The sequence below is a fragment of the Macadamia integrifolia genome, chromosome 4 (assembly GCF_013358625.1).
Source record: "Macadamia integrifolia cultivar HAES 741 chromosome 4, SCU_Mint_v3, whole genome shotgun sequence".
Classification (NCBI taxonomy): Eukaryota; Viridiplantae; Streptophyta; class Magnoliopsida; order Proteales; family Proteaceae; genus Macadamia; species Macadamia integrifolia.
The window spans coordinates 22430910-22446051 of record NC_056560.1 but is presented as its reverse complement, the minus strand read 5'-3'; the positions used below and the strand labels follow the sequence as shown (position 1 = coordinate 22446051).

At 36.6% G+C, this 15142-nt stretch overlaps 2 protein-coding genes across 4 annotated transcripts in view; one reads left to right on the top strand and one right to left on the bottom strand.

The window, feature by feature from the left end:
* The window catches only part of LOC122076951, a 10087-nt gene extending 4565 nt beyond the window's left edge, over positions 1-5522 (bottom strand). Inside the window, exons 1-2 of one of the 3 annotated variants that reach the window (XM_042642625.1) lie at positions 5265-5522; positions 3848-3902 (exon numbers count right to left, since the gene is read on the bottom strand). The gene's annotated coding sequence lies outside the window, so the exon portion shown is untranslated. Of the gene's footprint in view, positions 1-3847; positions 3903-4865; positions 4889-5264 lie in introns of those variants that run through there. The other 2 variants (XM_042642623.1, XM_042642626.1) reach the window with 2 other exon arrangements.
* A 4975-nt stretch (positions 5523-10497) lies between these two features.
* Positions 10498-11646, top strand: LOC122076882 (cold shock protein 2-like). The gene has a single exon (XM_042642490.1). The coding sequence runs from the start codon at positions 10624-10626 to the stop codon at positions 11293-11295; it is 672 nt and encodes a 223-aa protein (XP_042498424.1). The 5' UTR covers positions 10498-10623; the 3' UTR covers positions 11296-11646.
* The last annotated feature ends 3496 nt before the right edge of the window (positions 11647-15142 follow it).

The window sequence follows — 15142 nt, the reverse complement described above, 5'->3', positions numbered from 1 at the left end:
ATAGGGTCCTCTCAAAATTCCTCCAAGAGCCCATTGAATAATTTTATGGATTCCTCGATTTCACCAATTCTGTACTAAGCTTGAATCTCCCTCTGTTTTCCATTGAACTACCCAATCAAATTTGTCATAACATTAATAATGATCAACCTTACAGAGACCCCATTGTATTCCTGAAGCTCAAAGCACTGGTCCTGATAAACCACAATTTATTGCTTCTCCTCCACCAATATGCCTACCCCTCAACTGCTTCCAAAAAAATAGGATTCCAAGCATTGAGCTTTTGATATTCAACAACCACAGTTAAAAAATAATTGCAGAAATAATTATGTATTATTCACATACCTGTGGCAGATTCAAATAGATATCAACTCCCTCTAAAAACCACTTATGTACAATTTGAGGAGCTCCTTGCTCCCCTTTATGATTCAGTACAGGAATTTTCTGAATCTAATAGCATTTCTATCCTCTAACCACAAAAGTCAGTCCGTGAAGGGGACGGAGGAGAACAATCCTCCTAAAGGAAAACTATAATCTATTTTAACCTTCGCCTTCCATTCAATCTTTTCAAACCAGAACAAACCACCCCCCCCCCCCAAAAAAAAAAGGGTAACCATAAGGTGAGAAACTGCCAAGACGAAACCTATGAGCTATTTCTATTTACTAAAGGGTTTATTGTGAGGAGACATCATGAAGGATAGAATTAATTAAAATGGACTGTGGTGGCAAAGTGTGTTGTTGGAAGTTGATGTTTCGGGCTTTGGGTAAGTTAATGTGATATTTGCTCAAACCTTTACAGAAATTTTCCAACAAAGGCATCATAACTAGTGACAGTGATGTAGGATGGTTAGGTTCTTAGCCAATCTTACTGTGAGGCTGATATGGCCAAGGAATCTCCTTGAATACCTATTGGACAGAAAGAGGACTGAAAGAAAGTAAAGTAGATCTAGGGTTTTCAAAAGAGAATGAGATTAATCCTTGGAGATAATAGAGTCATCAATACTTTAAATTGATTTCATAGTAAGAATCTTATTTCACAATTCTTTAACTAATCCCTGTAGATCTATTGAGTATTGAGTCATCCATACTTTAAATGCAAGTTTCACAGATATTTTTCCCTCCACCAAAGTCGTTCAGGAATTGCTTAGAAGACAGGACCAATGAATCTTCAATCTTTCTGTTGGGATACTTTTCTTTAAACATAAAATCAAGGGCAACTTTGACCTGATTTTCAAGAATCTAAGCTTGATCAGAGTATCAGACTCTCATTTGGAGGTAGATAATAGTCACAATAGAGGTCTGCTGAAGGGAACACCCACAACCCATTATTCAACCCAATCACACACAAGTTCAACCATCAAAGCAGGAAAAATTTGTAACCAAACAGAAATGTCAGATAACGGCAACACAATTATTCAACTCAAACAAAAAAAATGTTCCATATAAGAGCCAAGTAAACCATAACAAAAAGCAACAATATGGATGGCTAAAAGGGAAAAATACAAGACACAAATCAGAATGGTTAAATTGGCACCATCCATGATGTCCGCTAGGTTCCTAGCAACCTCCATATTCAAAACAGATCAAGAAACTTAATACTTTGATTGTAACTAGAAACTAAGTGCACAGATCAGTCCAACACAAGTAAAATTAAACAATGGAAACCATAAATTCAGATCCAGACAGATAACCAAAAGCATAACCAAATCTGCCAGTGAAGGGAAGCAAAGAGAGAGAGAGAGAGCTGCTGGCCTGTTAATGGCGGAGTAGCCAGCAGATTTGAGAATGGTAAACCATAATCCTTCAAGATGGGGAAAAAAAAATATGAATATGCTACCGATGTCGAGATACAAAGTACAGCCTGGGCGGGAGAGAGAGTTTGTGATCATGTGTCTGTCCATTACCTGACAAGATGCACGAATGTAGTTGCGGCGTCTACATTCACATGATTTTTCTGTTGTTACTACTTACTACTGAATTGTTACTTGCACTCTATGATCTGAAAGGTATGGTCTAATGCAGTTCCAGTGGTTGCAATTTGCAGAAAATATCTTGTTCAAAATGTCATGGTTAAATAACGCTAAGTGGCTGCATTATGATGAGGGGGGAAATCATCCTGCTACCTTGAAAGCAGAAGGATGACATGTAAAACACAAGCTGTTCCATTCCCTCAAAAAACCACCTCTCAGCCTCCCCTAACCCACCTGATGCAGGTGCACAACCTTTGACTGATGCAAACCCGTATGGGAATCCAAACAGAGATGAACCGGGTCCATATTTGAGTTTGGGTCTAGTAGGATTTTAGTAGTTTATTTTATTTAGGATCTAGTAGGATTTTTTTTTTTTCTTTTGATTGGTGAGTTTATTTTATTTAAGAATAATATCTTTTTATTTTATTCTGTTCATTTTAGGAAGTTGAGTACGTAGGACTAGTGTTAGTTTTAGTTGTTTCCGAATTTAAGTTTATTCCTTAGTAGAGTAGGTTTCTATTTTGAGATGTTTTTTCCCCTATAAGTATGTACTAATGGACAAGTATTGGATAATAGTTGAGTTGTGTGAAAACTTGCAGGTTGCGTGGTAGTGTGTGATTCTCTTCCTCCCCCCCGCCCTTGCAACTCTGAGACATCTCAAGGATTCTTTCCCTTTCCCGACTGGCCCTCCACCACACCCAAACCCCCCATTATATATATATATATATATATAAACCCAGATATAAAGTTATGGCAGTTTTCCTGGCGGAGCAGGTCATGACAGTGAGATTGGTCTCATAATTGCTGGCAATGGTGAATTGAATGGCCAATGAGCAGGACCAAAGAAGTAAAATCTGGTTCTGCTCAAGTTGATAGCAGAAAATGCAAAAGAAAAGATGGAAAAAAAATAGAAAAAGAAATCATAACAAATAATGAGTTTGCCAATACCCATTGAAGCAATTAGTGGACTCCTCATGATCCCAAGGCTTGAGACTCCAATAGACCTCAACAATACCAAACTAACCAAAAAGAGCAGGAATGGAGAAGGGGAACCATTTTCTTTAACTTAAAAAGATCCAAAGGTAGAAAGTTCAAATCTTGACATTAGCCAAGCAACAGAACCACAGACATCCACAGACCAGATAGAGCAACTAGTAAAGATCAGAAAAGCACATAGATACATATAATAACCATACCACTATTAAATACAAAACGAACCCATCATTAAAGAGCCCAAACTTAACATTCCAAATCCCCTAATTTAAAGTCTTCCTGCTTTAAACTTCAATCAGAGAACTTCAATAATCTTCACCTGAGCCATTTTAACCAATATAACCATTAATTACAACACATACCCTTTAAACCCCACAAAACCACCTCCCCCAACACCTATCACAGATGAAATAGTGTTTTATATAACTAAAGGTGCCCTATCACAGATGAAACAGTGTTCTATGTTATGGTCGTCAACCAACAGATGACATAGTGTTATCTATAACCAAGGATCATGATGCAGGACAAATTTGGGAAATCTAATACAAGTCTTCATTGGCTGTCCCGCTGCCTCCTTGCTGTTAATTGATGAATCTCCATAGTGTTTAAGGCTATAATTTAAGACAAAACTGGGAAAATTGGGACCGGTAGAAAAGGAATTGGAGGAAGAGGAAAAGGGAGAGGATGGTAGCCAATAAGAGAAGAATTAGGAAAGAGAAAGGGGGCTTGGCCTCACACTAACTTGGATTGACTCCAAGGTTTGCAGGGAAGAGAGAGAAGTAGGGGAATAGAAAAAAGTAGAAGAAATGGAACAGGGAGTAGAGAGGAACAAAAAACCTATAAAGAGAAGAAGAAGAAGAGAAATTCAGAAGGAGAGAGAGACTCACACTGCAAGAGGGGAGCAGTTCCTGTCTTCATTCCATTGATTGTCCAGACACAGCCCTTTAAACACCAAAATGAAAAAAGAGAAATAACTCACTAAAAGCTTCTTTTACAGCAATAACTACTCCCTAATAACTGCTTCTCCAGCAATAATTTCCTAATAACTCCCTTACAACATTAATACATGATAGTGTGGACACTAACTAAAATAAAAATACAACAAAATAAAACAAGCTGCATATGATAAATAGAAATATACACCCACACAAGGGACATCTAGCCACAATATAGTATGTGTTGCTGTGTTAGTCGGCGTCGCGTCTGATATGTCCTAATTCATTGGATGATGTCCTCATCAGATCAGCTTCAAGCCATCATTATGAAGAAGTCAACCATATTCAATCAAGTTTGAGGCAGTAGCTTTTTGATTCCATGTACATCATCATCAATCAACAGCAGTAAAGGAAATTGGGAAAAAGATGAAACAGATAGAGCTCCTTGGCTACGAACAAAGGGCAATTTGCATCTAAAGCTACAATTTTAGAGCAAGATCCAATCTTCACCCTCAAGTTACTGACTTAGAAACAGGAACTCAAAACTCCTTTGATAAACCATAATAAGTGAGGTTTGAGATGTACAAAGAATTTCTCAAACCCATGAACCTAAGCCAAATGAAGATAAGCAAAACAGACTATGGTTTAAAATCTGATGTGTTTTACAATGCCAAAATGCAGTCTCTATTTTCTAAGCACAAATTAAGTTTATGGGTAACAATAGACAAAATATTATCATTTTAAAGAGTTCTCTCAGTACTTAGTCCTCAATTCAAAGGGACTTCAGGAGAGGCAATTTGCAGGCAACAGTGGTTCCAGAATCCTAAGGGATTGAGCAGAAAAGATAGACAAAATGAACCCACGCAACAATATGTTAAAATCTATCAAAATCCAACATTGCCATTAATTTTTATCACATTAAATGGTAAATGAGAGAGAGAGAGAGAGAGAGAGAGAGAGCAGGGTTAAATGCTGTTATAAATCACCCCATGCCAACCAAAAAAATTACTGTTCCCACAATATGGTTGGAGATGACCACTGCAATTTCTACAAAAGATTATTTCATCAGATTTGGAGCTAAATTGCAAATATTGTCAATGGGTGAATCTGATACTCAGTATCTATAATTTTGGCTTTTCAAAAGAATCGACAATGTACAACGTGGCTGCATTTCTGATGATGCTAAGCGTGCGAAGATTGAAAGCCAACGATGTATGTTACGAGAGAAAGAAGAGGGTTTGTGATACAGAAGGAGTAAGAGAGAGAAAACGTTGCTACTTAACTGAAGAACAGAAGAAAACGATGTCCATTACAAAAGATTGAAGAAGAATAAGAATAGGGTTGTGAGACGGGAGTAACAAAGAGATACCTGATACCAAGATCTGCAGCGTTCAACTAGGGTTGAAAGTTTGACCTTGCGATGGCGACAGATGAAAATGGCTACAGTAAATTGGAGATAAGAGAAATTGGGTATGAGATTTGCAGGCCAGACCTTCGGGAGAGATGGAGTTGCAGGGGAGAACAAGGGAGCTTGTGCTCACGAATGAGGAGATAAACACTACTTTTGGAGATTTGCAAAATACTATGGGAGTGAGAGGGTTTTCTTTCCCAAAAGAGTTTTCTTTTAGGCTATGTTTTGTAGTCAAGAGGATAAAAGATAAGGAAAAAAATCTAGAAAAGAAAAGAGAATAAAATAAAAGGAAATAGAATAAATAGTGAGAAAATAAAAATAGTATATATATGTTTGGTTACAAGAGAAGAAAATAAATTAAAAAATTAAATTAAAAAAAAAAAAAAAAAAGAATAAGATAGACACATATGAAATCATTGTGTAATTATTTATATTTTGTCTTATTATGTTTTTATATTTTCTCATGTTTCCTTGTATTTTTTGTAATAAAATTTGTTGAGGAGTAAAAAAAAAATTCACTATTCAGAATTTTGAATTTAAAAAGGGAAATCTTCCCTTATATAAAGACATTCCAAGTGCAAAAAAAAATTCTTAACCAATGAAAAAAGTATAATTAGTCTTTTCTTTCTTTTTCTTCTTTTAGTTATCAAATACAGCCTAAAGTTTTCCCACAAAGTTGTATTCAATAACAAAAAAAAATACCAAAAAAAAAAAGCTACATCATAATATGTGCATAGACAAGTTTCAATCCACTGTTTCACTCAAAAATAATAATTTTGTTAATAATAAATTAGTGTATTATTTTGTGGTTCTTGATATATTTTCCGTTATAAAATAAGATATATTTATCACTCAGTTATATTTATATTTATTTTGTTATTTTAAGAACAAAAAAAAAAAAGCTTGATCTATGACAGTGATCAAAGCTCCCAAGCCGAAACCCCATATGGCAAATAGCGTTTTTGGACGACCAACGAGTGATTGTGCAACGTGTTGACTCAAACCTGCAACTAGCCCACTCGAACAGTGATGGGACAAGGGCCTTAGGAAGAAGCCCCTATACGGCAACCGAATAGCACTTCGAAGAACCAACGATAGTGGCATATGTCGACTCGAACCCACAACTAACTGACTCGTGCGGCAATGGGGTAAGGGCCTCAAGCCAAAACCCCCACATGGTAGCAAAACAGCGCTTTGGAGAACCAACAATAGTGGGGTGTGTCGACTTGAAACCCACAACTAACCAACTCGAGCGGCAATGGGGCAAGAGCCCTAGGCGAAAGCCCCCATACGGCAAACAACGCTTCTATAAGACCAACAAGCAATAATGAAGCGTGGTGACTCAAGGAATAATGGGGCAAGAGCTTCCTTCCACTAGGTTATCAATTCCGTTGGCTACTATAGTTATATGATAACCAAGTGGTATCAAATAAATATCATAATACTATCCTATGTAGCATTTTAATTGCCAATATGTTGGCGTTTTCTCATTTTTCATTCACATAAAAGTTACTCACTAACTGCGTACTATATAATTGGCTCTAGTTATGATGAGTTCATATAATACCAAGTAAATGTCCTACTTTTATTTTTATTTTTTTTTTAAATTTGCTCTACCACGGTCTTATGTTGCCTTCTAATTGTTAAGTATGTTCAAGTTTTCCCAATTTACTGGAATAAATCCCTAAGTATATGTGCCAGCTTACGCGCACATCGACTAATCCTCGGGGAGACTAGCACAGTAACCCACCACCATGATCTCCACTTAAATCGCAGATGCACAGATGGAGAATTGAACCTAAGACCGTGCGCCTAATCCACAAAATGCCCAGTTTGCCTTAACCATATGGACAACCCACGGGTGAGTATAGAATAAATAATGACAATTCAAAGGCATAACACAATGCGTACGACATGGTTCAATCCCACGACCTCCTCCCCTGGGTGCTGGCTCCACAAGCCGAAGCTACCACCACTAGGCTATCATAATGTTCGTATCATATTGGAAGTTTTAAGTAAAGGAATTTTTTTTTCCCAAAGATCTACGTAAAAGAACTCGAGTAATTATAGAGGGACAATTTTTCCCATCAAATTTGATGTTTTAATACTTCATGCATCCATTGGCCTAAATTCTGAAATATATATTAGATTTTAAAACTAGGGACCTTAAGGATTGCCAAAAAAAAAACACTTTTTTTTTATCAAGATCCACTTTACAAATAAAGAGGAAGGAAGTAAAGTTGAAGAATCCTCTTTTACGGGTAAAGTAGTAATTTGAAACTTTAGGTAGTAAAATAGTAATATTTTACCCATAAACTATGTTTTTCTTTTAGTAACCATCATCAAGTTTGATCACCAATAAACTTTTATTGTTGATGGAAGAATCCCTCGAGCTCAAACCTCAGTTTTTTAAGAGAACACACGTTGCTCTATGGGATAAGTCTTTAGTGTCTTTTTCATATTAGCACCCCATAATATCATAAGTTTAAATCGATAATTAAGGCCAAGGTTACAACATTTTTTTTTTTTCAAGAAAATCAAAACATGATATGAAATATGAAGGGATACAAAGTACATAACGGATTGAGTCGATACCACATAGCTAGCATAAGATAATAAATGGGATTTCTATTAAGTTAACCATTTTTCCACTATAATAATAATATTATTATTGAGCCTAGAGCCTTTGAGTGATAATGAAATAAATTATTACCAAGATAAATTGCCTCCCTAGACATTTATTTAACTCACATAATATTACATAATCTCCTCTTAAACTCACAATAAACATTATTGCTAAAGTATACCTCGCTTTTATGTAGGCTAACATACTGGCCTGAAAGATTGAAGAAAATGTATAAAATTATCTTAGTAATAAGAATCTTCTTTATTAGTACCAATGGTAAAAAAATAAATGTGTCATCGACAGAAATATATGTGAAATCTTAGGTGCATTTCTTGCAATTTTAACATCCCATAATAAATTCAAACCTATATAAATAATAACTCAAGGAAGAATTTTCAATGCAATTGTAAATTTACATGGGTTAAGTGGACATCCTTGCCTTATTCTTATAAAATCCACGATATTCTCATAACTACTCTCTTATAATTTTATGGGATACAATATTAAATAAACTAAATAACCAAACAAATCCCACCTCCCAAGATCAAACCCTAAAAATTAAAAGACTTTTTTGGTGAAACATACAAATCAAAAGACAACCCTATTGATAAATCGCATCCTAACTGATAATGATCATGGGATATATTTATCTTGGTAGCTAGATTACCCATCTTACAAGCTAAGTAAATAAAATATATATTGTGCAATGATACTATTGCAAGTAATTCGTCTCTCAAGAATGAAGGCTGCATGACATGGGTAAAATATAAGTATTTAAGAAACCTTCAACTTATTTTCAAGGATCTTGTAGGAGACATTATATAAACCAGCTGGATGAAAGTATGATTAACCTTGAAATGCAAGTTAAAAGAAGAAAAAAAAAAAACAAAACAATTCCCCCTTTAATAAAGTGAATTGTTGATAAAATAAAGCTCGAAAACCATTTATTGCTAGGGCCTTGTACGCACAGATGATAATAACAACTCTCTTAATCTCTTATTTATCACAGATAGTATATAAGTAAACAAATCCCCTTTAGACATCACTAGGATAAAAATGAGAAATGGTATAATCCAACAAAAACAATGATCAATTTCACAACAATATTTTGGGTAAAAGTCGGTTTTGGGTCCTTTGTAGTGCAAATACAAGGGTTGGGAGTCCTCAAATATGCAGCCCAATGTGTTCCTAATCCTTGAATCTGCACTATATGATATATCGTGCTATAAATGATCCACACATGGTAGGATATTTTTTCCTCTTTTTTTTTTGGTAAAGAGAAATCTTAACATAGTCCCATCATTATTCACAATATAATCAATACTGTGTTTTCTAAAGTTTTGTTTAAATACTTACATGGCAAAACTTAGTATTTCTATCACTATCATAAATATACATATGCTTGGATTTTTTTTTTGCGGGTAATTCACATGCTTGGATTTTTGCAACAAGAAAAAGTCTCTTCATTAGCAAGTAGTGCTTCCGTAAGACCAAGGAACAATAAAGGGAAATGCCAACTTAAACCTACAACCATTCGACTTGAGTGGTGATGAGACAAAGGCTTCTTTCCACTAAGTTACCAACCGAGTTGGCAAATTTAACATTGATCAAGGTTATCGAACATCATGGTCTCTCATTTATTTTTATTTTTTATATATCATGATCCCTCAAGAAATTTTTTATAAAGATAGAGAAGTATCGAAAAGCCCCATTTTTTTAAACAATCACCATGACAAAAAAGAGTAACATATTCAATGGACCAAGTTTGTTGAGGGTGTGGGAAACACGCAACAATTCATTGTGCCTCATCAACATTGTATAATAAACAGAAACATTAAAAAAGATGAAAGAGATTACATCACGACCATATCTTATTTTGTAATACCTTCTCACAAAAAAAAAAAAAAAAAAAAAAAAAAAAGAACAGGAAGAAAGAAAGAAAGAAAACTGTCCTAAAATGTTCCTCGAAAAATGATTGAACACAATACATTAATCACCTAAAATGTTCAATTTATTTTTACAAAATAACTAAAAATCAAGGTGACAAATCTAAATAAAAAACACTTACCAATAAAATAGAACTTCCTTATTTACAGTTGTGTAAATTAAGATGTAGATTCCGTTTAATTGGTAAGAACACATGTGGGAGGCACCCCACGTGGGTAAGAAATCTAGACCACAATCCCAATAGGCTTCTTGCTCAACTTATGGGGCCCACCCTTGAATCGGACTCTGGGGTTTCCTTGCCTTTCTTCTCGAGAAAGGGTAACGCATGGACCCATTTATACACTTGATCCGATTCATAAATCAGGCAACACGTGGCAAGAGCTTTGTCTATTCGAAACACCTGTCGTGTGGCTCTCGACACCCAAAACTTCCCCACACTCGGATATGCCATACAATGATACAAGATTCCACCACGGCACACCTCCTTATTTAAAGGGCATTTCAGTCATACCACGTAATCCTAATCAACGATTACATAATAACAAATATTGACCGTCAGATTACTCACATTGTCTAGTCACATCAACGTCAATAAAAGCGCCCCTAAAAAGTAAAAAACCGTTTTCGAAGTCGAAGTGGCTGACGCTTCGGAGCAGGAGAAATAGAATCAGAACTCGCAAGCCATTATGTTAGGGTTTAGAAGTTAAAAGAGTTGTGAGAAGAAGCTTTTGGTTGAGATCAGAAATGGCGGAAGGCAACAGATCGACGGGGGTTGTGAAGTGGTTCAATGGGCAAAAGGGTTTTGGTTTCATCGCTCCCGATGATGGTAGCGACGATGTTTTCGTTCACCAAACGTCGATCCGTTCCGATGGGTTCAGGACTCTTTCGGAGGGTGAGCAGGTCGAGTTCGAGATCGAACATGGCGATGATGGACGAACGAAGGCTGTAGATGTGACTGGATTGAACGGATCTGAGGTATCCGGTGGTGGTGGTGGACGTGGGTTTTCCGGTGGAAGAGGCAGGGGATCTTACGACAGTTATGGTGGTGGGTTTGGTAGTGGGTTTGGGAGAGGGTGGAGTGGCGGCGGCGGCAGCGGCAGAGGAGGGAGGTCTGGTGGTGGTTATGGCGGTGGCGGTGGTGGTGGGGCTGGCGCGTGCTATAATTGTGGGCAGACCGGTCACTTGGCAAGGGAGTGTTTTCAAGGAAGTGGTGGTGGGAGATATGGTGGCAGTGATTATTCCGGTGGTGGCGGTGGTGGTTATTCCGGTGGTGGACGTGGTGGTTATTCCGGTGGTGCACGTGGTGGTTATTCCGTTGGTGGAGGTGGTGGTTTTTCCGGTGGTGGTGGGGGTTGTTATAACTGTGGTGAGCAAGGGCATTTTGCGAGGGAATGCCCGAACGACCAGAGATCATGAGAAAGAGGTCGTTTTCTTGGTGGGTTTTTTAGGGTCGGTAGTTTGGTATCAGTGATGTTGATTTGGTTATAGTTTTGCATATTGTTTGTGGATTTTCTATCTAATATTTTGGGGAAGATGGTTTTGGGGAAACGTACAGAGAAGGAGTTCTCAGGGTTCAAAACGTCGGTTCCATCTCCAATTTTGCTGCTGCTGCTCTCTTTTTCTTCTTCTTTTTCTTTTGGGGGGTGATTCTCATGTTTTTGCTGCGTTTTGTGGAACAATTGCTTACAGAAGATAAATAATTCTTCTTACTTAATTCTTTCCTGGAAGAATCTCTTTTACTTGTTAATGAAATCCTTTTGTTGATCTTGTTTTGCTTGCAATTCGTTGCCCTTGCTGTTTCGGTTTGATGCGATACATTTGAATCCCTGGACTTCTTTGATAGCTCATTTCAGTATTAGATAGTTTGATAGCACATCCTTTGCATGCTAATATGCTATTATCCATAATATTCAGGATATCTATGGTTGGGTTTTTACTATCGTTCATGTCCTCTTGATATTTTGTTTCATATGCTGATCTTTATGATAATGGTCTCACGTTCTTATCTTCAGAAAGCGGGAGCCACTCGGTCTACTCATATTATCCTAAGCTTAACGTGTGGATTAGATTATCTTCTTTGTCATTGTTTCAACCTTTTGTCTGGAACAAATATATCTTATTGTGAATGTCTTCCTTTGGTACATATTATAAAATAAAGATAAAATGATAGTGTCAAAACCAATGGCAGGAAGTTTTTTTTTTTTATCCGTAATTTTTAAGGTATGTATTTGCAATGCATCGTGTGGAGAGTTTTTCAATGTAGATGAGCACCGTGTGCACACCAGACAATCATGCAATGGATTTTATCTTTACCTGGATAGGGCAAGGATGCAACTTAGTCACAAGTTACCTTCTTCCTTATTTTATTTGGTGTGATATATCATCTGGTGGAGCTTGAACCAGAAGATGCCTTATCCTACTTGGATAATTTATAGGTACATGATTCTAGTAGTGAAAATAAATTCTGTTTGGAGCTCTTATGTTGATGTGCTTTTTGGGGATCAAATGGTCTTTTCCTGTTGGAATTGACTTCAAATTACTTGTTGGCCTTCCTTCTGCATTGGATTTGAAAGTACTTTCTCCTCTCTGTCAACCCTAGCTCACTTTCAGAGTCCCTTTTTTTTTTTCCTTACATATCTTCCAACAAAATTTTTTCTCTTGGATTGATGACTGAAAATAAAATGACATGAAACTATATCCAATGAGTGGTTCCCTTGTGTGAGAGGGAACTTTTAAACAATGGATTGCTGTCAGCACTTGTATCTCTTGTGGTGATATTAGTTCTTCGTGAAATCATTTCAGCAGTTAAAAAGTGCTATCTCTCACAAAATCACATCATACCTCTCTCTCTCTCTCTCTTTCTCTATTTTAAAATCTCTTTCGGGAATTGAAGGACCACAAAGATTTCCAGAATATTATTCCTCTCGTGACACCTAATGGTGGTTTTGGACTTTCACCTTTGTTCTGATCAGAATGATGATAGTGTATTAAGAGAACATTTAAGAGAAATGATATTTGAATTCTGGTTTCCATTGAGCTTATGATTCATTTTTCATTGATTTTGTCAATTTTGGAAGCCTGACTATTCTCTGGGACCTGAACTTCAGCTGTCCACATGCCAGCTAATAACTCCATGTATGGTCTTCATGCTTCTGAATGGCTGCAGAATTTGAGGCACCTGGCAGTGCAAGAATCCCCATTGCTATGCTGTTGCTTTGCTTCAAGAGGTATGCATGCGTTTTATACTTCCAACTTCTTTGGTTTATTTAATAATTTTACTTTATTAAAAGAGCAATATACCTACACTATACATATTTCATGTAACAATTGTGGCTCGTTGTGTCCTGTGTATACCATCATTTGTTTGTAGAATCCCTTGGTAAACATCAATTTGTGTACCAGCTTCTGTAACCAGATTCTTCAAGGTGTCACTCGGTAAACAAAAGGTCTGAGGGCAGACAGGGAAATGTCATTTATTTAATTAGGATAAACTTGGGAGCAAAAATAACTAAGGGACATAAAGGAATAAGGATAAAGAGAAGGTGAATTAAAGGAAAGTGGAAGAATAAAATAAACTCACAATATGAGGTTGTCTTCAACCTAGCGATGGGGAGAAAAACACACCAGTCCAGCAGTAACCCATCTTGACCCCGATTGAAAGAATTCCTTCAAAGCAAGTCAATCACACAGGTTTAGAAGGGGCTGTCCAACTCACAGATCTCTGAAGGGAAACCAGCGACACATCGAAATAGTGTTCTGGTCAGTGGTTAGAAATTTCTGCAACTACTACAGGCGATAGGAGAGAACTTGACCTTGATTGCAGTAAAACATCTCAAATTAGGTGATGATTTGGGAACAAGAACTTGGGGCTAAAGTCGTCTATGATAGGGAAGCTCATTACTAGAATTTCAGAGCAAACCGATGGGCATCGAAACCAAAATATAAGGCTTTAAGCATTGTAAAAGAGGGAAGAAGAAGAATATTAAATGGTACGGAAGAAGGAAAGTAAAGAGAGCACCAGAGGCGAGAAGAACTGAATCGATGAAGAGGAAGGGGGAATGAAAAGAGGAAGTCAACCACTGTTAATGTCAATCCACATCAGTAACAATTTACTATCTTCAATTATTGGATGTATATATAAAAAAGAAATCAACTTGGTTAATAAATCTGCTCGATGAAGAAGTGAAGACAAAATAAGAAACTAAGCTTGCAAGAACTCCTACATATGGCTTAGTCCTACTGAAGGAAAATGCAATTACAAAGATATTCCCAAGTAGCTAATAAACTGCTACCAACCCTTCTTGGTCCAAAAACTCTGATTGGGACAGTTTTGTTTGGAATAGGGATTCCAAACCCGGTTATATCGGTCCAACCACTCTAGAACCACTACATCAATCTTCTGTTTGTTTTCTTCCCTTGGTAAACATCCAGCCATTCACTTCTTTAGTGCCTCTGACCTATATATTATGTTGGCATACTGTCATGTTTTTCAAAACTGAGTAACTGTTCGGGGTGATGAACACAATTTATTAACTGTTGCATAAGTCAGTTAGTTGAATCATTTTTCATTTCTTGTAGAACAGTCATTACTTTGGGTTGTTAGTTCTTTGTTCATATAGACTATACACTTCTATGGACCGGTTTCATGATTTTCCTTGTGACTCAAGGCCTTTGCATTCAGTCTTTATAATGTTTATTAAAAAAACAGAGTTGTAGTTTTTTCATTCCTAGCCCCTTAGGAGTTCATTCTTGTTAATCTTTGTTTTAGGATTTATCCACGCTAACCGCCTTCTCAGCCCACCTTCAAAGTTCCTTCAAAAAACCCAGAACTAATTGTTGAGAGATTGAAAATATTAGTTTATTTAAATATCATGGGAAGTCGAATGTAAATTTGTTGATTTTATGCGGTGAACAAGCTCGACTTGAAATTTATACTTTGCGCATTGGGACACATATTAGGGTTTAATATGTATCTTGAGTAGGTTGTATGATGATGTAGATAAGTCACTTGGGCTTATTTTATTGCAAATAAGCCTTGGTTTGTGTTATATATGTGTTGGGCTTTTGATCTCATGGGTTTTCTTCGAAATGGGCCACTTTAATGGGCCTAAAATATGGGTAGAAAGTAGAAGGTAGAAAAACGAGATTTAATTCATTATTTTAGTTAGTTGCTATTTAATTCAATAAAGGCCCATTAGGCCATTGGTCGGTTGTAAAATCCTATATGGACTATTAGTTAGTTAATCCTACTCAATGTTGGAGT

Excerpts from the sequence above, each read along its gene's own strand:
- LOC122076882 (XM_042642490.1), top strand. The coding sequence starts at position 10,624 with ATGGCGGAAGGCAACAGATCGACGGGGGTTGTGAAGTGGTTCAATGGG.